At 36.6% G+C, this 21,521-nt stretch overlaps 2 protein-coding genes and 1 long non-coding RNA gene across 7 annotated transcripts; 1 reads left to right on the top strand and 2 right to left on the bottom strand.

The window, feature by feature from the left end:
• Window positions 1–790: 790 nt before the first annotated feature.
• atp5mg (ATP synthase membrane subunit g) lies at window positions 791–3,177 on the bottom strand. The gene is made up of 3 exons (XM_042498904.2): window positions 3,017–3,177; window positions 2,488–2,648; window positions 791–991 (listed from the first exon to the last, which is right to left on the bottom strand). The coding sequence occupies exons 1-3, from the start codon at window positions 3,066–3,068 to the stop codon at window positions 893–895; spliced, it is 312 nt and encodes a 103-aa protein (XP_042354838.1). The 5' UTR covers window positions 3,069–3,177; the 3' UTR covers window positions 791–892.
• Window positions 3,178–4,041: 864 nt separating this feature from the next.
• Window positions 4,042–15,712, bottom strand: nherf4b (NHERF family PDZ scaffold protein 4b). 5 transcript variants are annotated; one of them, XM_088088690.1, is made up of 12 exons: window positions 11,104–13,281; window positions 10,858–10,885; window positions 10,161–10,213; window positions 9,740–9,804; window positions 8,859–9,070; window positions 8,564–8,768; window positions 8,306–8,442; window positions 7,201–7,405; window positions 6,914–7,110; window positions 5,800–6,006; window positions 5,457–5,672; window positions 4,042–5,372 (listed from the first exon to the last, which is right to left on the bottom strand). In XM_088088690.1, exons 3-12 carry the CDS (start codon window positions 10,175–10,177, stop codon window positions 5,337–5,339), a joined length of 1,497 nt encoding a protein of 498 aa, XP_087944816.1. In that variant the 5' UTR covers window positions 10,178–10,213; window positions 10,858–10,885; window positions 11,104–13,281; the 3' UTR covers window positions 4,042–5,336. The 5 variants fall into 5 exon arrangements, with proteins under 5 accessions (XP_087944816.1, XP_042355970.2, XP_042355971.2 ...); XM_042500036.2 differs by lacking the exons at window positions 10,161–10,213; window positions 11,104–13,281 and adding an exon at window positions 15,679–15,712; XM_042500037.2 differs by lacking the exons at window positions 10,161–10,213; window positions 11,104–13,281 and adding an exon at window positions 15,679–15,712 and having other exon boundaries at window positions 4,042–5,369.
• Window positions 4,296–8,504, top strand: LOC121953095 (uncharacterized). Its single transcript, XR_006106478.2, has 3 exons — window positions 4,296–4,435; window positions 5,970–6,034; window positions 8,366–8,504. It is a non-coding gene; the product is annotated as an uncharacterized LOC121953095 (long non-coding RNA).
• Window positions 15,713–21,521: the final 5,809 nt, after the last annotated feature.

The following is a 21,521-nucleotide window of genomic DNA, read 5'->3' as shown; positions in this document are numbered from 1 at the left end:
ACTTTTCTTTCATTGTCTGTGCTTTAAATAGGGTTGAAAAAATAGTACCTGTATAAACAGAGATATAAAATGTATTTGATCTTAAAAGTATTTAACACGTTAACACATGTTAACCATTTATAATCATGTATTTGTGAATAACCAAACCACCTGCTCTGAAACAAATTACAGCACTGACATAACTTGAACAATGATTAACAGCTCCCTCCCTTGGTTAGTTACAGCAGTGGTTCCCAATCTTTTTAAGATATATTGTTAAAATACCGGGTGGCCAGCTGTTTCTTTTATCTCATGGTTTATTATTGTTAATAATCACCTGCAAATGATACAAATGCAGCTGGTTCATCTTCAAATTAGAAAAAGAATTCAACTTGTCTTCTTTGCTGTTGCAATGTCAGCTACCTACCTAAGGAAATATTTGTTTCTGGCTCATTTTTCGTTTGCTTGTTCATGGTTTTTTCTGTTCTTTCACAGTTCTTACTTGGTGCATGTCAACAAACGGTCTTGTCTTGCTATTATTGGGAAAATGAAAAAAGTGAAGTGATCTTGCTTATAAAACATTGTGTTGATTATAAATTATATATTGAAATACAAGCCAAGGGCCATTTAAAATTGGTCTGGCGAGAAAACCAGGTATTTTTTTACCTTTAAATAACAATCCCATTGCGTATTAATTTTGACAAAAACACTTGTTAAATCTACTGGATAGAAGTGTCACAGGTGGAAAAAGCGCCTCTGTCTTTTTTATCATTTCCTTATATAGAAATCAAGGAGCCTGAAAACAAGAGTATTTCAATAACAATAGATATCTGTTTATTGGTTCCCAGAATTCTTGCAGGAAGTTGAGCATATGATGCCTAAAAGAAAAAAACAAAGCATGACAGTCCAAATTTCAGACAGCGTAGCCAACGATGCCTCCTTTGCCGATGCACTCTCCGATGTAGAACCACATCAACACTTCAGTGGCCACCAGGCCGTTCCTCGCCATATCCTGTGACAAAACAAAAAAATAGATTTGCTATTAGAGAAAATGTATCAAGTGAATTGTTATTTGCCAAAAATGACAATTTTAGTTTCTCTGTTTTCATTGTGGATTGATTAAATCATGTTTTTGTTTTGTAAAGCATAGACAGACTTGCTGTTTTAGTGGTATTTAAGCATGCAATGATTCAACAATTTGCTGGGTTCTGAAATTTAAAGGCATTTTACCGTCCCTAATGTTTTGCGTCCTTTGCCATGAGAACTTCAAGAGGTGAAACTCAAGAAGCAACTTTATTTTTAGGTCTCACTTTTTAAGTTTTTCTGTATACTACCAGTGTTGCTGTAGGTTTACCTTTTTAGATTTTTTTCCGTCTTCGTGCACCTCAGAAGTAGAAGAGTTTGTGCCGGAAATCTCTACTCTGCTTCTACAATTACCATTAAAATTTTATGAAATGTTTCACATCTTAATTTTGACAGTTAAATTCTCACACTCCCTTTGTCACTGACAGTGATCACTACTAAAGTTATTCGGGTATTCTGATTCCATAATATCACCTACTTTTGGCCTCTTAACCCAGAGTATATCATGGTACATTGTGTACACCCACTTATTTTGTTTAACTATGATAATTCAAAGCAAAAAGAAAGTTGAAAACTCAAATCACCTCATAGGTAAGTACATGTTTTGGACAGTGGAAGGAGAAACTGGTGGACGAATGACCCTAACATTTAAGAGTGCCATTTGACAAGACCTCCTAGTTGTACCACTACCGAAAAACTATTTGTCACAAACATTGTTTTTAAAAGTGATATTTAAATAAATGTATTATTATCTAAAGACAGAGTTTGGGATTCTTGCCGAGGCAACATAACTGTAAGAGCCAAACAATTATGCCGAAATACGGCCAGACAAAATATAGAAATGATTGCAAAACGTAACTAACAGTGACAACCAATAAGAGTCAATACAAGATACAATTCAAAGAATATAAGCAGCGGAAATAATAGTAGTAATAATATAATTAAACCTGATCAATACAAAATAAAATAAGATAAAGAATAAAAAGAAACAAAAAAAGATGCATTAAAATAGACATCACATAAACAAAAGTTTATAAAATGGATTTTAAGACGTGATTTAAAAGAGGTCAAGATGTGAGAGGGGGTCAGACTTCAGTCTTTAAAAGTCTTCTAGTAAAGGTAGGCCTTAGTTTTCAAGGTGTCTCATTTTCAATCAGGACTTTAGAAAGTATCCACTTCGATATTTTGTATTTTACACTTAGAAACCACAATCTAGTGTGTCCTGTTAACTCGAGTCTATTAGATTAATGCTTAAAATAAGGTCTAAAATCAGCATGGCACAAACAAAGTGACAATTTCACATTACATGCTTTTATTTGGGCTTTTTAAAATAACATGGCATATCACCACAACCTTTGATAACAAATACTTCATATATATTTTAACCGACCACAAAGACACAATATCTGTCAATAACACACCCACCCTGACTGTGAGTTGACCGAGACGTCCTGACTGGAGAGCCTTGAGGACATCTGCGGCCCCGGCGATGGCCTTGGGGATCTCGGCAGGTGAAGGGGGCACGAGTTCAACACGAGCATAGTACCAGAAGGTCTGTAGCCGAGGTTTGGAGTAGCTGACAGCCGCTACGAGAGAAGAAAAGCGCAGTCAGTCTGGTGCAACTCTGCGCCGCTGCGGCTAACTGCTATCTTTAAGATTATTGTTAGCTTTAGCCACTTAGCTGTATGACTTGTGCATAGTAAACAATGCAAGCTAGCTAGCAGCATCAAAACATATTTACTAAGAAAGTAAAATCTAAAATTTAAACGTGGTGTATTCTGCGTATAATAATATCAGCTTAATAACGTTACTTCATTTTTTGAATGAAGTGGATGTTACGTTAGCTAGCCGGGTCGACCTAGCGTCGTCTTGTCAATAAAGATTATATTACGTGCAATTCAGCCCTCCATTATCGCATAACTATCAGGATTAATAACGCAATAAAATAACTTACAGCCGATCAGAGATGGTACTTTAGCGACCAGTTTTTGCACCGCCTGTGCCATGTTGAAGCGTGTGTCGATGCTAACTGCGCTAGCCCACTGAATGTCACCTCCAGCAGAAGGACCCCCGACGGCGGCTGACCACAAAACTGCCTGTACAGAAACGCGTGCTTTGTATAAGGGACTGTTGGTTATTTATGAGAGGAGGGGGTGGTGCAAAAGGGGGAGGCATGTCAAAAAAATTTCAGCTGTGGGGAGCAGTGTTTGGATGTTTCTTTTATAATATATTAGGTCACGTTAGGTCAGTTACATATCTGGTTTCTTAATATCTGTAAAAGATGTAAAGCAACAGAATGAATGTTTTACTCAACTTATAAAGTTTTTACTGGAAAAGAAAAGAATATATGTATATATATATATATATATATATATATATATATATATATATATATATATATATATACATATACTTTTTTTTCCATATGTAACCTCTTTGTTTTCACCAACATTTTGATTAGTAACTGTACTAAAATAGCTTTTTTTCTCAGTCATTAACTGGTTACAATTTAATTAATTTATTAATTTAATTACTGCAACACTGGGGAGGGACTTGTGTTTTTTTTATTTGGCTTAGCTGTATTTTGTATTATTTCACTGCTGATTTTTAAAAGAAAACATGCAGGTTTAGAAGGTATGTTTCCTTAAAAAACACTAAAATTACACTATTTATCAAAGCCCAAAACTGTGAAAATATAAATTATTGTTGCATTTTGAAATTCCTTGGACACATCATATGCGACACATGCTTCCATCAGAAAAACAAACAAAATAAAAAAGAAACCTTTTCTAATCTGATTTTGAAATAGTGATATTCCCCAAAAATCAATATATACTTTGTGTAATTTAGGATTTTGCCATAAAAAATAAAAATTAAAAAAACAACATTTGTGCTAACTTACCAGATGTATTCTGGATTCATTCTGTGTCTAGAAAAGCTTACAAGACCACAAACTGACAAAGTTGATCCCAAAAGATGTCATGATAAATTGGACTTATATTTGGTCAGAACATAACATAAAAATCTTCTTTTACATAAATATTGCAGAAACACTTCACCAGGCTTATATCTTTCTTGAAACTTCTATTTTAGGAGCCATTTGGTGTGTGTGTTTACATTTTTGTAATGCTTATTGCTGTGGATTGTATTGAGAGACTACACATTTCAGACCACTAGATGGTAGCGTGTGTATAGTCTGAAAGGTTAAAACTGGACACAGGTGATATTAATTACTTGTTTTGAGGTCATGGTGGAGGAGAAGTCACTTTGAGCACAGGTGCAGGAACACACAGTTCTTACTGTAACCCCAAACTAAACATGGCTCAGCATAAAACACCTAAATGAATCTGGATCACATCAAGTTCTCATCAAGGTAATCTATTTCTGTCTGCATCATCATTCTGCAATAACACCAACCAAAGATACTTTATGTTTTTGGACATTCACTCAACAATTTTCACCTTTGCACGTGTTTGTTAGAATGTTTGAATTTAATCGACAGTCACAACATCTTTACATGCTTTCAGTCATTTCCATATGGGCCTTTTATCTGTTTGTGTAAGCCAATGTCATTTTTGGAGTTCAACATGTTATTGTTTGGTGAAAATCCAGAAACATAAATTTTACAAGTAAAAGAAAACATTGCACACATAACAAAGATTTTTTTCTGTGCCATTAGATTCTTTGTCAGCAAAATTCTCAATAAACATGCACACATAAAACACATACACATAACCCTCTGCACTCTCCTACAACGATACAATTAACACTTTTAAATAAAATATGATAATACCAGTTTTTTTCCCCATTCATCACCAGTACTTCACATTATTGCTGATAATTTTCTTTTAAATGGTAACTTTCTAGATTCTAAAATGTGTTTTCAAACGTGGTTTCATTTATAATAATATAATATAATAGTAGTCCTTTAAGAAGTGGAGTATTTTTTCTGTATTTTAGCTGATTGAGACCATGTTGTGTCGATTGTTGGCTAAACGTCCATCATTGGATGTAAATAATACAGTACTGAAGGACATTTTTATATCATACTCAAATACACATTACCACATTTGTTTGTGTTTTGCATAACTTAACTTCATTATAAGCTTATTTACCTGTTTCATGTTTTGGATTCATTTGTGAAACCCTGGGATTAAATTAAGGCAATATTGTCCAATAAAATGATGATAACAGGTAAGTATTTTCTTGTTCAGCTCAGTTTGGACACATCGGATGGGGTACAATCTTCAGAATTATGAGGGCATCTTTGTCACTCACAAAGATGATATCTCATAGTTATCTTCCTCCTGCTGACGAATAAAGAGACATACTGTGGTCACTGATTAACTGATAAATGTATTAACAGAGTATGTAGAGGATATAAGGTTTTTTACCTCATTGTTAGTGATATCATTAGTAGGTGTGTCACACTGCTTCATCTTGTTGTAGCCAGTCTTATCCATGACTACCAAAGAAAGAAAATGTCCTCCCTCCTTCACAAACATAATCACATCCTCCAGATACTTCTCCTCCACATTTTGTCCATTGACTTCCATCACCACATCACCCACAAGTAATCCTGCACTCTGACCAGAGCCCCCAAAAGCCACCTAAACAGAAAAAAAGCACAATCGAATATCACATTTGACAACAAAATTATAAATTAAAAAATATTCTGCTCTCGTCTGGTTATTTCTGCCTCAGTAATGTCAATGCAATGCAGTACTTCTTCCCTACCTGGCTGATGAAGGTCCCAGGATACTTTGGGACGCAGCCCAGGTTAAAGCCAAACCCCAAAGGGCCTTTTTGGAGAGAGCAGTGTCTGGGCTTGCACGAGCCATCAGGTTCCTTTAGTGTTGAGCACCTTGCTGCAGATGTTAACGTGCTGCTCTCCTTTTCTCTCTCAGCAGCATCTTCACAGAAGAGAAGAGGGGAGAGACCCAACTGCAGAAACAAAACCGCAGATAAAAACGTAAGCACTGATTTTTTTTTCTGAATTATGTTTAGATACGACTTCCAAATAGATTTCTAAAGTTTAGGTTTTTTGCTCTTAAAAGATACAAACGCAACTATTTTTTGTTTGTTTGGCTTGGACCAAGTTACAGTGAGCACCATCAGATATATTTAAAGTATTATATAAAGTATATAGAATTATAGGACGCAGTTACAGTTAACAATCATGTCTGTGAAAACATACTTCACACACGTCTTCCACCCGCCAGCACAGAATATTATACAATCAGCACAGTTTCAAGACCTAAACTATCCAACAAAATGTCTCCTCTCTCTGTTCCTGAGTTATTAAGTTGAACAAAGTCCAGAAAGTTTTATTTCCAGAACATTATGATGTCAAAGTGATAAAACATGTAACCGCTTCATCATTCTATTCGTTAGACATTTGTCTGAAATTTTGTCATGATTAGCGCATAAATTCTTGTCTTATGGCCTAAAAATATTTAATGAGGTCACAGCGACCTTGATCTTTGACCTTTAACCACCAAAATCTAATCAGTTCTAATCAGTGTTGTTGAGATATTCCATCCATGAGAATGAGACAGATGCAGGTTCACACTAAGTACATTTACATGATGCTAAAAAAAAGTCAAATTACTGTGTTAGTCTAACTAAAATTGGACTTTTAAAATACACGTAAACATGTAAAACTGAAATCGTACTAATGGAAATTTCCCGGAGCAGGGCTGAAATAATGCGGTTGGGGGTGGATTTACTCCACTCCATTAGTGACTCAAAACCCCAAAAACATAATATATCCAGACATGGCTGATGGCCATGTGGAGTTATACACAAACTGTATTTTGGAAAAGACGTGTATCTGGTAAGTGATGCCCACCTGGGTGTAAAACTCCAGCCCCTGCAGAGTGATAGTGGTGAGGGACATCTGTTGTCCACTCTGTCTCACTCTGTCCACAATCTCCTCATGCGTCAGTGACTCCACTGACTCCCCGTTGACCTCCAGCAGCAGCTCTCCGTCCTTCATACCCGCCTTCTCTGCTGGACTGCCGCTGTCCATCTCACGCAGAACATGAACTATTATTCAAAAATACAGTAATATTTACATGGAGCACTAAAGTCTTTAAACACCTGTGAGTGATTTTTGGACTCTTTTCGTCCTCTCACATGTGCGTCCTGATGGCAACTTCTCCAGCCGCAGAAGGAAGCCGTAGCCGTCAGGTCCTGCCACCAGGTGGAGTTTTCTGGTTCTGTGGGGCAGGTTATGTGGGACAGCCATGGCAGGCAGAATGGGCTTTTTCTGTCGCATGTAGCTCTTCTCACTCTCACTGTCAATCACGAGGATGGTGATGTGATTGCCACATTTCTTCATCTACAGCAAAATGTAATTTGTTACTGATAGATAATAACTGCAATCTATTTCTGCAGAAAAAAAGTTGGCATTGTACGTTTCTGCAAACCACCGATACTTTACATTTGCATGTTATTATGAAGTGGATACGTTGAACACTGTGGTTAATGTTTGGTTAGGATTAGGCACAAAAATCACTATTTTGTGGTTAGGAAAACATCATGTTCTGGCTTAAAATTGAAAGCGGAAAAAGCAGTGACGTCTCAGTGATAAACAGTCACTTTTCGTGCCACTACCCCCACCAACGGGTTGCTGCAAAACACCCTTGTTTTGAGCCTAAAAAGCAGCTGGAAAGACATTGACAGGTGGCCACAAAACACACATTTGGAGCCTAAAAAGCTGCCGAAAAAATGCACACAGGTCACTACGTAACACCCACATTTGGAGCATTGAAAAAGCTCCTGGAAAAACACAGATGTGTTTCTATAAACAGTCATCTTTGGAGCCTAAAAAGCTGCTGCAAAAATGACAGGCTGCTACAAAACGCAAACATATGGAGTCTAAAAATCTGCTTGAAAGGCTTTGACAAGTCACTACAAAACACCCAAAGCCTAAAAAGCAGTTGGATGCACAGCAGTGACTCGCTTAAACACAACTACACAGGTTATCTAACAGGTGACACAACATTTGCTGTCCTCTCACCTTCCGATGACAAAGTCAACTTGAAGTTTCTAAATGATTTCACTTAAGAATTTTTGATATGATGTTCATGGATCATGCAAATGTAAATTATTTGCGGTTTGCAGAAATGTACAATGCCAGCATTTTGTTGTGGCCACTGGATTGTCAATATTGCAATGTGAATATACAGCAGAAGAGTTGTGACTTTGCTTTTTTGATAAAAAGAGGCTGACTACGCACCATCCTGCTGAGTGCAGAGTGTGTGAGATTGGACACTGATGCTCCGTCCATCCACACCAGGTGATCTCCCTTACACACCCCGGCCTTTTCAGCCGCACCTCCTGGAACCACGCTCACTGAGAAGCGACCTTTCCCTCCTACGGAGCAGAAACAGGAGGAGCGACTGAATACCTCTGCACAGACATCAACTCAACGCCCCTCTGTTAAACGTCTAATCTTGAACCTTGGACTTGTTGTTGTTACCAGGAGTGGTGTTACCTTCCAAGGGTGTGAAGTTGATGCCCAGACCCGAGGTCGGATTCTTGGTGATGTGACAGAGTCTGGGTGGTTTGCAGTCTTCTACCTTGTGTGCGCTGACTAAACTTCGGAGGTCTTGACCTCGGGACACGGCCTGCTCATACTTCTCACCATCCAACACCAGTAAACACAACTGGTTTCCACTTAGCTTTATCATCCTAGCCACCTGATTCAGAAAAAGGGGGAACAGATCCACTAAGTATCAGTCCTTTGAAGAGGCGTCAGTCCATTTTATAATGTAGGACGCTCATCTTACCTCAGGGTGAGGGATGTCATCAACATAGCAGTTGTTGACTTCCAGAAGCCTGTCTCCATCTTGAAGGCCACTGCACGCCCCCACCCCTCCTGACACCACATTTCTGATTATGTGACCCTGGCGCCCCCTCTCCACCCGCAGATGGAAGCCATAGGACTCCCCTTCCTCGCGTTTAAGGGCACACAGACGTGGGCTGGGTGTCGACACTGAGTCTGAGCCAGGGAGAGACAAAAAAGTGCTGTTATACCTTCTGAGAGCAGAGTAACAATTTACAAGTGTGCATGCACATAATAAATCTACAAATACACGCCATTACCTTAGGTTAACTTCAGGTTAGATAGAGATGTAGTACGTCTGTCTGGTTCATGCCCTGATGAAGGCCCTTTTTTGGTCGAAACATGTTGGCTTTATTTTATTCTGTTCCACCATAAACTAGCCTTTATAATAAAGCTTTATCAGAAGAAGGGTGCCTTGGTTAAGCCCCCCTTTTATACGCCATAACCATCTGTATCGGCAGCATTTTTCTTTTGATGCATTCAGAAAATTGGTTTAATTTCTTTTGAAAACATGAAGAAAAAGACAATGAGCAGCTTGGCAAATAATGCCCTGCAAATTCCCAAATAAAAATGGTAATTATTAATTAATTTATTATTATTAATTTATTTATTTATTGAAATTAATATACTCAATTTTCTATAGAATACCATGTATCAACAAAAGAGGAGTATTTTTTTGGTATTTATTTTTTATTGATATCTTTATTATTATTTTTCCTTCTCTCTCTTTGTTCGGTATCAATGCGGCAACTTTATGTTGTGTATTAAAAGAATGTAAAAGGCTCTATTTTATGGTATTGAAAATGTGTTGGCTATGAAAGATACCTGCATCGTCTGTGATCGCCATCACTGGGTTGTCTATTCCCTCTTTAGGATTAAATGTAAATTTCCTGCAAAAGGAGAAATGAGACACATTTGACTTAGTTAGACTGCAAACTATTGACTATTAAATTTCATAAAGTGGTAGGCACAGGGAAAAACCAAAATAAGAAAGCATGTGATTTTCCTTCTGTTATGACCCTTTAAATCTCTGATGAGATGAATTATGAATGACGTATTTGGTTTTCTATATTTTACTGGATCAGTTATAATTATAGCTCATTACAATTTCAGGTTCGTTACACAACCTCACCTGTTATCACCTCTACAGCAACACTTATCAGTGAACAGCATGCCTTATCTTGGGCCCAAAGTCTTAAAAGAGTACTTCACCCGTAAAATGACCATTTGAATATCAAATACTCACGCCATGTTATGTTGCATTTGTGGAGGAAATACCTCTGTGGTGAACTGAGAATCCTAAAAAGGCAAAACTTTTTCATGAATTGAGGTCATTGGAGATCACGATTAACAACTAAACTGTATAAAAATATCTTTTACAAACTCTCACACTACTCATGCAGTGAAAACTAAATCTTATTAATCCATTCGTGTGCTCAGTACTTCCTTAAATACATGTATTTCCAAAAATAATAATAAAAAAAAGAACACTTCCGCCTAAGAGTTGCATGCTTTGAGAGTGTGCATGTGTGTACTGTACTGACCATTTTTTTGTTTTGTTTTTTTATCAGTTTCATCAAAAATGTGTTTGGGAGGTACTGGATAAATGAGATTATACAGCACGAGCTGTGAGAGTTTGTAAACAGATGTTTTGATTTAGTTTTTTGTTGTTATTGAATGTAGACCCTGTTAACTTAAATTCATGATGCATGTTCATCTTTTTGCCAGAAAAAGAAAATTTAGCTCATGAATTCAACGGTGAGTAATTGATATGCAAATGAATTCTGTTTTTAGGCTGAATGTCTAACTCTGATCTATGCTGTGAAGGATCATCTTGTCATTATTCTCTCAGTTTTTAGTGTAAATGTGTAAGTTTGAACTGACTCTGAAAAAATTAGCCAATTTCAAAATGTATGAACATTGGAGAAAAAACATAGACTTACTCATTCATTCCTAGGATTTCCACCAAACCTTGAAAAACAGATAATATGTGAATTTAATAGCAGCACAAAATTTTTATACATTTCTGTAAATATTAAATAAGTGTGGCACAGTTAATATATTCATTTTCAATCACCACTGACACCACACACCCTCACATTTTAACTCAAAAGTCTGCAGCATAGCAACACAAATCAGACATGATTGTTAACTGTCAGTCGCATAACGATGTATTAATTTGAACTTACAGCTCTGTGAACGTCTGCGTGGTTCTGTCCACTAAACTGGGAGTCTTCAGCTGAACTGTAAGACTCGGTTTTGAGCCTTCGATTACATATCTACAGACTTTAACTTTCAGCTGAGGTGCCATAAAACAGGGTTTAACCTCATGTAATTATCTCTAGTCTTTGCCCTCTCTGAAAGGGGAGGGAATCAAAGCACATTAAAAACCTTATAGGTGCGAATGTCCAGTTAATATCACACCAATATAGAACGGAAACTTGGCACTTTAATGGTCTGTCAGCACTTTTTACATAAGTCATCCTGTGTTTTCAATTGGATTATTGCATCATGACAACTGAAATACAGATATTTTGTCAGAGAAAAATAGAGTTAAGGGTCCGGTGTGGAGAGTTTATGGGGATATATTGGCAGAAATGAAGAATAATAGAATATTTGAATTTCCTTAAGTGTATAATCTCCTGAAAATATAGTGTTTTTGTTACCTTAGAATGAGCCGTGAGCAGGTAAAAACAGGTATGTTGGAGTGCCTCCAGCATTGGAAACAGGGCTCCATTTATTCCCATAAATGCTGCCAAAAACGTTCAACTGCCATGTAAAAAATTACCCAGATGATCAACACTGCTTCCACATCATTGGGCCCATGGCGGCCTATGGAGTGCCCTAGGGATGACGTTTTTCTGTAAGCCGTTGTGGAAGCTAGCATCGGCCCAGTTCCCTCGTCAAAAAGCCTAAGGGATTTTTCCATTAGATTTCTGATCACAACAGAAAATAACGTTTATGATACTCATTCATATTGTTTAGAAAGATAATCTTCACAAATGAACGCCATCTTTAGGATATTTGGGCCCTAAATGCAATTGCCAGAAGTAAAAAGCTAATGTGAGGCTATAAACAAACAAAAACTATGGTCGCATGATTAATGTTTACAACCACAGCAAGGCTGTAAAGCCGCGTTCAGTGTGGCTCAGCGTAGTGACGTTCTGTAGTCCTACTTAGCCATTTTTCAGCAAGCAGTTCTTTAATGACTCTCAAAAGCTTCAAATATATGTCATAGAACAAAACATGACAGTCTTTTAAGCTTAACAAACCTTATTTCAGACATCTGACCAAAAACCCATTAAAAAACACATTAACTTCAAGAGGAGTGAACCGTGGGTGCTGAAATGCTGATGAATTTTGTAGGACTTGTTAGTTGGGTATACTATACGTTAAATGCACCAGAGACTTCCGCTAGTAGAGCCATATATTTCCAAGTCAGCACTCTGCCCGCTTGGATGGGAAAAAAAGATTTAATCTTAAGGTAAATCTTCTAGATCTTCCAAATTTCATCACATCAAATGGATAAAAAATCTGTTGGCAGAATGAGGCATTTTATGGGAGTAGTGCTGCCCAGAAAAATGCATTGACTTATACTCTCTGAGCTGTCGAAAGAAGATCGTTAAAGCAACTTTGCTCTCAGATCTAGATTATGGGGATGTGAGTGTGCAGCTGAGGCCGCTGCACTCCCTCTCTGCTCTCAGGTTCATGACTGATGATGATTATAACCCTCACGGCAATCTATATGATAATGTTGGTTGGCCTTTCTGCTTCAGAGAGGTAATAACTGATGGCATGTATTTATCTGCGAAGCACTCTTTGGTAAATTGCCATATCTCATGGTGGTACTCTGAACTGTACTTAGACTGTGTGAAACAGCCTTAGAACAGAGTTAATCTAAGAAAACCTGCTGTTAATGCACTCATCTCATGGAATAATCTGATATGTCTCCAGATAATCACTTCTATCTCTATGTTACATTTATTGACTTCGCTTATTCCATAAAACTGTTAACGGGGCTTGTATATTTGCTGAGCCTATATATCCAGTGTAACTCAAGATTCAGTAGAAATAAATAAGTGTATACATTTCTGGTTTCCCATCTGCTTCTGGGCAGTTAGGAGGAATACAAAAATGTCTACCCCTCTGAGACACAGTAATTTATATTTGTCCTCTGTGGGGGACATTACATCATGCGTGCATTCTATTTGGGTCCCGGTGTACTGTACAAAGGACATCCTGGACTCTCTAGTGATGTAACATATAGAGATAATAGAGCACATCTATTGTCTTTGCAAAAAGGGGGATTTATGATAGTGAAAGAAAAAAATGATAACTTTTTTATACTTTCTTTTCATCATATGGATGTTTTTTTATTTATGAGAGTCTTAACTATATTTAATTATTGTTTTTATTTTATTTATTAGATGTAGTAGGATTAAGGATCAACTTTAATTTAATTAATTTAATGAAAACTAAATGTGAAACTAAATCTACCTTTATATCTTGTATATATATCATTATATTTTATTATTAACATTAATTTTAAGCCTTTCAAAATACAGATTCTTTCCCCATGTCCTTTGTTGGGGACAGTGGGACTTGCTTCTTATTTATTTTCAACCATTTTCCATACTTGAGGATTAGAACACACAATATGTATAACCAGTTAAATAAATGCTCAATACCTTTAATATTTCATTTCTTAAAGTGAATTTAATATTATAATATAAATGTTCTGCATAGGTGACTGTAATCAAATGTATATTTTGTGAAAAAGATTTATCCAATGTCCATTAAAAGGGGCATGTCAAAATAATAATTATATATATTAGAAATTATGTTTCATATATCAAATGACGTAAATAAATAAATAAATAAATAAAATATTTAAACTTTTATCATCCTGGTTCTCAGGAGGCTACACTGACACGAAACTATGACCTGCAGTCCATTAAAAAACAGGCAGCAGGCCGCGGTTGGCCAGCGGGCCGTTCTTCCTGAGACCTGGAATAACATGATGTCAGTCATCTTGAACAACGACAAGCCCAGCCACTGTTTTCTTAATTTGAACACTAGATCTAAATACATTTACTATAGTAAGACATAAACAATGATGGAGATGATGGAGAAATATTTTTTGTAACAAGGTCACACCAATAACCTAATATAATGTCAAATGTTAAACTATCCAGTAGTGTTATATAGTATTTTTTTTATAGAAAAATAGTTTTCCATAGTAAATGGGCTTTTCTGGTCTAAAGAAACTGCTTTTCTTGCCATGTCAGTGGTTGAAAACTATTCATTTTACTCTTGTTTGACCCACGACTCCTTATATTTTTTACTAAATGGCCCACAATCAAAAAAGTTTGGCCACTCCTTCACTAAACCCCTTCTGCACTATCTGTGAGGTTCACCATATCAGTGACACGGAGTCCTTGTTTCTCTGACGCAGTGTCAAATAGAAAAAAAACATACAACAATGAAACAAACTCTCTGCTCCCACATGAAATCCACATATCACGTCACGTCTGAGCAGCTCCTCTCCTGAATAGCTCATACCACAGGCACTTCAGTGCAGCTAATGGGTCACTGTTTGCTTTTCCTGACCATAAACCTTCTGTTTAGTGTCCCTGGAGCATTGTGGTCCTCTTAATCCACACAAAAACAAGCTGCTGGAGCTTGACGAGATGAGAATGTCTAATTAATCAATTAGAAAATATAATTTTCTTTTTAGTCGTGGAAGCACTACCCAGCCATATGAATCTATTTAAAAATGTGTATTTCATCAGATTCATGGAGAATAGTTAACACTTATCTAAAGTTGATCCTAAATGCAACACAATAGGATTCAAAGTGTTAAAGGCTGGTGGAAGCAAAATCAGATGTGAGCATTTTTAATTTTTTTATTATGTCTTGTAGTTGAGTGTTGTAACTGTATGTAACCCTGATAACTTGCCTTCATGTATATTTTACTGTAACTGTATGCTGTGATTCTTTAAAAACTTGATGTGAATATTTACATTTTTGTCTACTTTTGCACCATAACTGTAACCTTGACATCTTCTATGTTAACCCTTAAACACATGGATCGCCATCAGTTATCTTGTGCTGCATTCAGACACTTTTCACAAGCATTTCAACCTCAGAAACTTGGGGAAAATGGTTTGATTTCTTTTGACAACATGGGGAAAAACGTAATAAGCAACTTGGCAAGAAAAGTCCCTTTAATTGCAAAAAAAGTAGTAAAAGATGACAAAGAGATCTGTGGGTTATTATTATTAGATATTATCAGAAAACTAGGGAAAAAATGTTCAGGCAACTATATTTATAGCTCTTATAATTTAAATTAAAAAACTTATTAAAGAAAGGAAATATTAGCACTTTATTGAGTCATTTTGTTGTTTGTCTTTTTTGTTTGTGTTTGTTTTTATTGTCTTTTTTTCTTATTTTTTGGTACCTTTCTTGTATTTTTTTTTTTTACTAATTTCTTTATATTTTTTGGACCATTTGTTGATAAGTTGCTCATCACCTCCTTCCCATGTTTCTGAAAGAAATCAAGCCAGTTTGTTCAGGTTTCAAAGACTTAATTTGCATTGTCCCTATCAGATAAAAATAAATATTTTTTTAAAAAGAAATATTGATGGAAACACAAGAAACATAAAATAGAGAGAGAAAAGGGACAATACAGAGGATATTAATCTCTTATTAGTTAGTGAAAATTAATAAAGATCAGGAAATGTATATAAATATGAATGTATTACCTGTGTTTGATGTCATGTTGTGTCTCTTTCCCATGTGTTCAGCAGTGGCCCACACAGAGGGATGAACCCTCTGAAACATTTATTCTGACCACAGAGAGACTCCTCCCTTTGAGGGCCACCGGGCTTAATGTTTAATCTGTGTGTGTGAAATTCTGAGCTCACATACTTATGTGTCACGACTGCTTCGCATTGTACTGTGGACTGAACAACAAAACGCATAACAAGATCACTCCCTGCTGTTCAGTCTGACTTCATCTTGTTATTCTGTAAACTATCCGTGCATGAGAGTGTTTTACATTTGTGTTTCCATGAGAGTTGTGACTTTCAGTGTCAAGGCCAAAGCTCAGTGACAAGCTGCATAAACATTTGGATAAAAATAACAAGAGTTTGGATTTGTTGTTCAGCTGGTGCAGCTGAAGGAAATTGCTGATTGATGTTGACTGGAAATATAGAGAAAAGGAGGGTGAAGGAGGGTAATGAGAAGTCAAAACATTATTCATGGTCATGTCTAATTTGGTTATCTAGTTCCAGGAAGCCAGACAACATTTAGAGACACATTACTGGAAACAGGAGGTTATTAACTGGATTGAAGTTTTCTCTGAGTCACCATATTTTTCCAGCATGTTTGAAGTTGATTGTGAGGCCTTTTAAACCACCTGAAACCTGAGCAAATTGTTTTAATTTCTTTCAAAAACACGGGGGAAGGCAAGAAGCTACTTAACAAAACACGGCCCAAAAATTAGCAAAGAATTTGTGAAAAAGTTAAAAGAAAATGACAAAAAAAAACAACTAAAAATTACTTGAAAAAAGTGCTAAAAACTAAAATACATTAATTTATATATATATATAAATATGTGTGTGTGTGTGTGTGTGTGTGTGTGTGTTTATTTGATATATTTTATCATAGATTTTTTTATGTTAATATGAAATAATTATAAATATACTTTTCTGGAGATTTTTGCCTTTTTTCCAAATTATTTTCTAATAATCCTCCCCTGGTTTTTAAAACAAATTTTTAGGTAAAATTGTTCGGACATTTCTTGCCAAGTGTCTTGTCATATCCTTTTTCACCACGTTTTCGAAAGAAATCAAACCAATTTGCTTGGTTTTCAAAAGGCAGTAAGCACTGAAACTCCTTGCCCCGTTTTTAACATGCAAATTGGAAAATATGCTCAATTTTTTAGTCATTGCTCATGATGTATGCTCTGATGAAGATCTGACTGACTGAAAGCTTAGAATAAAGTGAAACACTGCATCAATATAAGTGTGCAAAAACTTTTTTTTAACAAATTTCCACTCAATAATCATTTGTGACTAATAAGAACTGTAATGACCCAAAACACAGGGTATTACTGATCAACTACTTCTGTGTCTCCTGAGAACTTAGACAGCAAGAGCATGTGCGTGTCTGCTGCAACAAAAAGGTTTGAGATGGAGAGATACTTTTTTGAGTGGAGGGAATGCTTCAGAGTCAAACTGGCATTGCTACCTTTCAGTCTGGCAAGTATTCATTCATGGATTTGGTCACAAAGTGACACAAGATAAGCTTGCTGGTAAAAGGATTGTAAAGTGTCACCCCTTGTGATTACATGCCACTGAAGGCTCATTGCAGCATGTCCAGAATACTGTCAGAAAATGACATTACATACAGTTTCTATGATAGCTTCAATCATTTTAACATTAGAATGGACATCAACAAATTCAAACTGCATCAAGTCTAAGCCAACACTGTTGTTGAGGCTTTTGTCCACTAGATGGCAGCAAATTCCAATATTTATGCTCTGAAAAACTATTTTTATTGAAAACATTTATCATTTAAATTACAAAAGGGGAAAAATATCTTTGTTTCTACTTGATCATATTTTTAGTATTTGTGACAAGCCAAGTCAAGCCCTAAATGTATGTGTTTATTTCGAGAGGAACAGGCTTAAACTCTGTTATATTATATCACTTTATTTTACGTTTTAAATATACATATAGATAGATAGATATTAGTAAGACTTGCACTATTTGATGTCATATATTTCCATTTCGCTGTTGCTTGCATGATTTTTTTGATGCATATCTAAGTAGCATTGTTGGAGGGAGCCTGAGATCGAAGGTTTTCATAGAAAACATTTGTTTCTGTAATTGTTGTGCAGTTAATTAGATAGGATAAGATAAAATATCCTCTACTAATCGCACAGCGAAAAAAATTGTATTATTTCAGCAGCAAAGGGGATAGTATAAAATAAGCATCAGGAAAAAGAAAAAAAAACAAAGCAAATATAACACGTAAACAGTAAATAAATAAATAAATAAATAAATAGAATAAAATAAAAAAGCCAAATATAGGCTAATATATAGACAGGCTGAATGGCTGAATTCACATTATTGCACATTGGAAGTATTGCACAGTTTAGGAGGCACTGATATTGTGCCTGAGCCATGTTTGATCATGGTAAAAGGGGGAGCAAAAAGACAATAAAGAACCTGAAATTAGTTTTGAATCCTGATACAGTGAAGGCAACTGACTCATAGATACATTTAACCAAAGAGAAAAGACAGAAATGAGACCAAACTTTGAGCAGTTCACCATTCAGATGTTACATAAAAATTGTTTGACTTTACTGGTTCCTCCTCAAACTGGTATTTGTGACCAGTGAAAACGATCACAAATACTTTTAAAGGTGCAAAGGCCCACACACAGTCAATTAGTAACTTCACCTCCACTGACGTTCAAAGGTTAGGCTGCAATACACTGAGTTTTTTGAAAATGAAATGAAAACCCAGTGACCCAAGATCATTTGGAGAGGCTTTATATAGCATGTGTGTTATAGTTCAACTCAGACTAAATATTTATTTGAGATTACAAAAGGGGTGGTGTTAATATCGTTATGTGACTCAGTGAAAGTGAACAGCGGCAGATTTTCCTGTTGGCAGCTAATTTCTTTTTTTTTTTTTTTTCGAAAAAATCGAGCATAAGGGAAACATTTGCAATTTTTTATAAAGATTATTTAGATCATTAAAAAAAAACAATAATGATAATAAATACTAATTTTTAGAACATGGGGGTTTGGCCTTTTAGTGTAAGAAAAAAATGAAAGGCAAAAGCTATCTTGAGTCTCTTGAGTTTATGGACATACAAAAGATTTGTTGTCTACATTTTGTCAGAAACATGTGTCTGGTGAAAAACAAAGGGTGATTTCTGATTAAATGATAATAGAGGATGTGCAGCCTACTGACTTTGAGCAAAGGAAACCTAATTTAAATGCAGTGGTATAATGCAACAAAATACTAATATATTTTTAGTATCTGTGCTTGTAGCTCTTTTCCTTGTTAGTAATCAATGCAATTAATAAAGATTATTTAGATTATCAAGCTAATATTACATTACACGTAATATTGATCATATGCTTTTGAAATTGGGTGGAGGATCCCACTTATTTTATTTTATTTTGTTTTATTTGTTTGTGTTGTACATTCAAAAAAACTGAGCAGGATTGGTGAAGCACAGGTGTGTGTGTGTGTGTGTGGGGGGGGGTTGTGGTTGACACTGCTTGTAGCGTATCATTGATTGTGGCATTAACATTGGTGCTGTGGAGGGAGAGTCTGCTAGGTCCAGCATTGGACATGTACCTGCTAAATGGCAGATGAAAAGAAAGAAAAAGAACAGAAAGTGCATATCAAGTGGTAGTATTATTATGTGATGACATTCCCTTAACCACTGTCTTCTTAAAGTAGAGCAGAAAGAACGAGAGACAGGGAGAGAGAGAGAGAGCCAATGGGTCTTCTATGGGACTTTTCATTTCTTACTCCGGATCCAAGTGTCAGTCTCGCTCAGTCATCCCTGATGGGATCCTCCCAGCCACAGGAAGACACGGAGCTCCCATCTGTGCCTAAATCCTTGCCAAAGCACTGGAGTGTACTAACGGTCAAAAATCTGTAAAGGAGACAGTTACCTTTTTGTGAGCAAGATCCCATTTGATGCACATAGTTCAAGTCCCAAGTGTGGCTGCTCCCCTTGGGGACTTCACTGGACTCCTCAGTGAGCTGCAGGAGACGCAATAAGTAGAGATGGGGACATCTGGTAATAAGGAAAGACAAGGGCAAAGGCTGCAGGACCACCAGCGCTGCTGCCTCTTCATTTTGCACGGAGCCTGAGGCTAATCTCAGCCTCAGTGGGCCCGTGTGACATCCCTGCAGAAGAGTCCAAAGGCCACTCTTTTTATCATGACACACATGGCTTCTCTGTTAGTGTCTGAGTCTTGCATTTGCTCGCTCTGTGAATCCATGGCAACAGTGGTGTGAATGGTCTATTCAGGACGGCCTCCACTACACGCTCTGCCGCTGAGACTATAGATCAGCAGACAAATTGCATACTTGGTTTGGTCCCGGTTTATTAGACAAGGTCCCAGGTGGGAGCCAAAACTCATTAATTTAATCTTTCTGGGGGGGAAAAAAGCTCTGTCTGAGCTCGGTGCAATCCTTTGTCATTCTTGAAATTCATTCATTTATGCCATGGAGTGCAAGGCCAATTATTTGCTTATTTGTTCATGATAACTTGCTCTAACATGTGTTCAGAAATCAAAATATTGCATTTTTAGGGTGTTTCAGAGCAGATATTATATATAGGTAGAAATACTGGTGATACATGTCATTTGTGAGTTTTTAATGAAAGCAAAAATAACACTCTGGATTTCTTTAACATTAATGTGGCCATTGGAGTCATAGCCAGGGATGGATTCAGAGAACTGGATACAGCATTAAACGCGGGCCCTGTTTATTTCTATGAGTCACTCAGTGGCACATGAAGCCAAAAAAGTTCAACTCCTACACATAAAATTACCACGATGATCCATTACTTTGACTGAACTTTGTATAAAAAATAGAGGAAGCTCTCTGAGGCCCTTCTCACCCCTTAACGGCACAAAATGGTTTAGTCCAGCCTGCACTTAAGGCAGAGCCGTATGACTGCTGGAGCAATATTGTACAAATCTTTCTCCAAGAAAAGGAAATCAAAAATGAAAAAAACAAAATAAAGAAAGAAAATAAGATGTGTGAGAGACATAGCTCAAAAAGAGGCAGGGTGAGGGGCCCACACACACTACTTATACAGGACCCAGAAGAATTTGGTGCTACGCCCCTAAAATATGGTGATGCAGGTTTACAATGCAGGAATTCTTACTTTAACATTTTTGTGTATTATATAACATACCCCCACAATTCTCCTTAACATTTGATTGTGAAATGTTTATGTCTTTTTCTTTTTTTTTCCTCGTGAGCCGGAGGATCATTCTGGATGGAGCACAATCCAGATGTTGTTTGGAAGGACTCTGACGCTCTTGGGACGATTCATCATTTGACACCGCAGAAAATTAAAAAAAAGTCAACATACATCAATTTCTTAGGTACTTTCTACAAGATATCTATATCATGGTGTCCTTGCAGGGACAGGTTTGTGGATTTTACTGCATTCCCCTGGCATTGCTATATGTGACAAATGCCATGTAGTACTAAACTTTCCTGTGAACACTCTCTCCTGCAGAATCCAAAATTGCCATCTCAGCAGAGTGACATCTCTGCGAAGAGGTCAGCTCATTTGAGGAACAGTTTTCCTAGTATTCAGTTTTACATTGTGCAATAACGCTACATCCTCTGCAAACAGATTGTGGATGTAAAAAAGGGAAATGATCACTTCACTGCACACTCCACCCAACAGACATTGCAGGAGTCCAACCAAAACACAATTAGCTTGCAGACATTTTTTCAGCCTATAGACATTTATCTAAGAACCCATTCATTTTATTTTTTCAGATTGTCTTTAGATAATGACATGAACATGCAGTTGTTCTTTACATTTA

Source organism: Plectropomus leopardus, chromosome 15 (assembly GCF_026936395.1).
Source record: "Plectropomus leopardus strain MGB_pleo_1.0 chromosome 15, ASM2693639v1, whole genome shotgun sequence".
Classification (NCBI taxonomy): domain Eukaryota; kingdom Metazoa; phylum Chordata; class Actinopteri; order Perciformes; family Serranidae; genus Plectropomus; species Plectropomus leopardus.
This window is presented reverse-complemented; position numbering and strand designations above follow the sequence as displayed.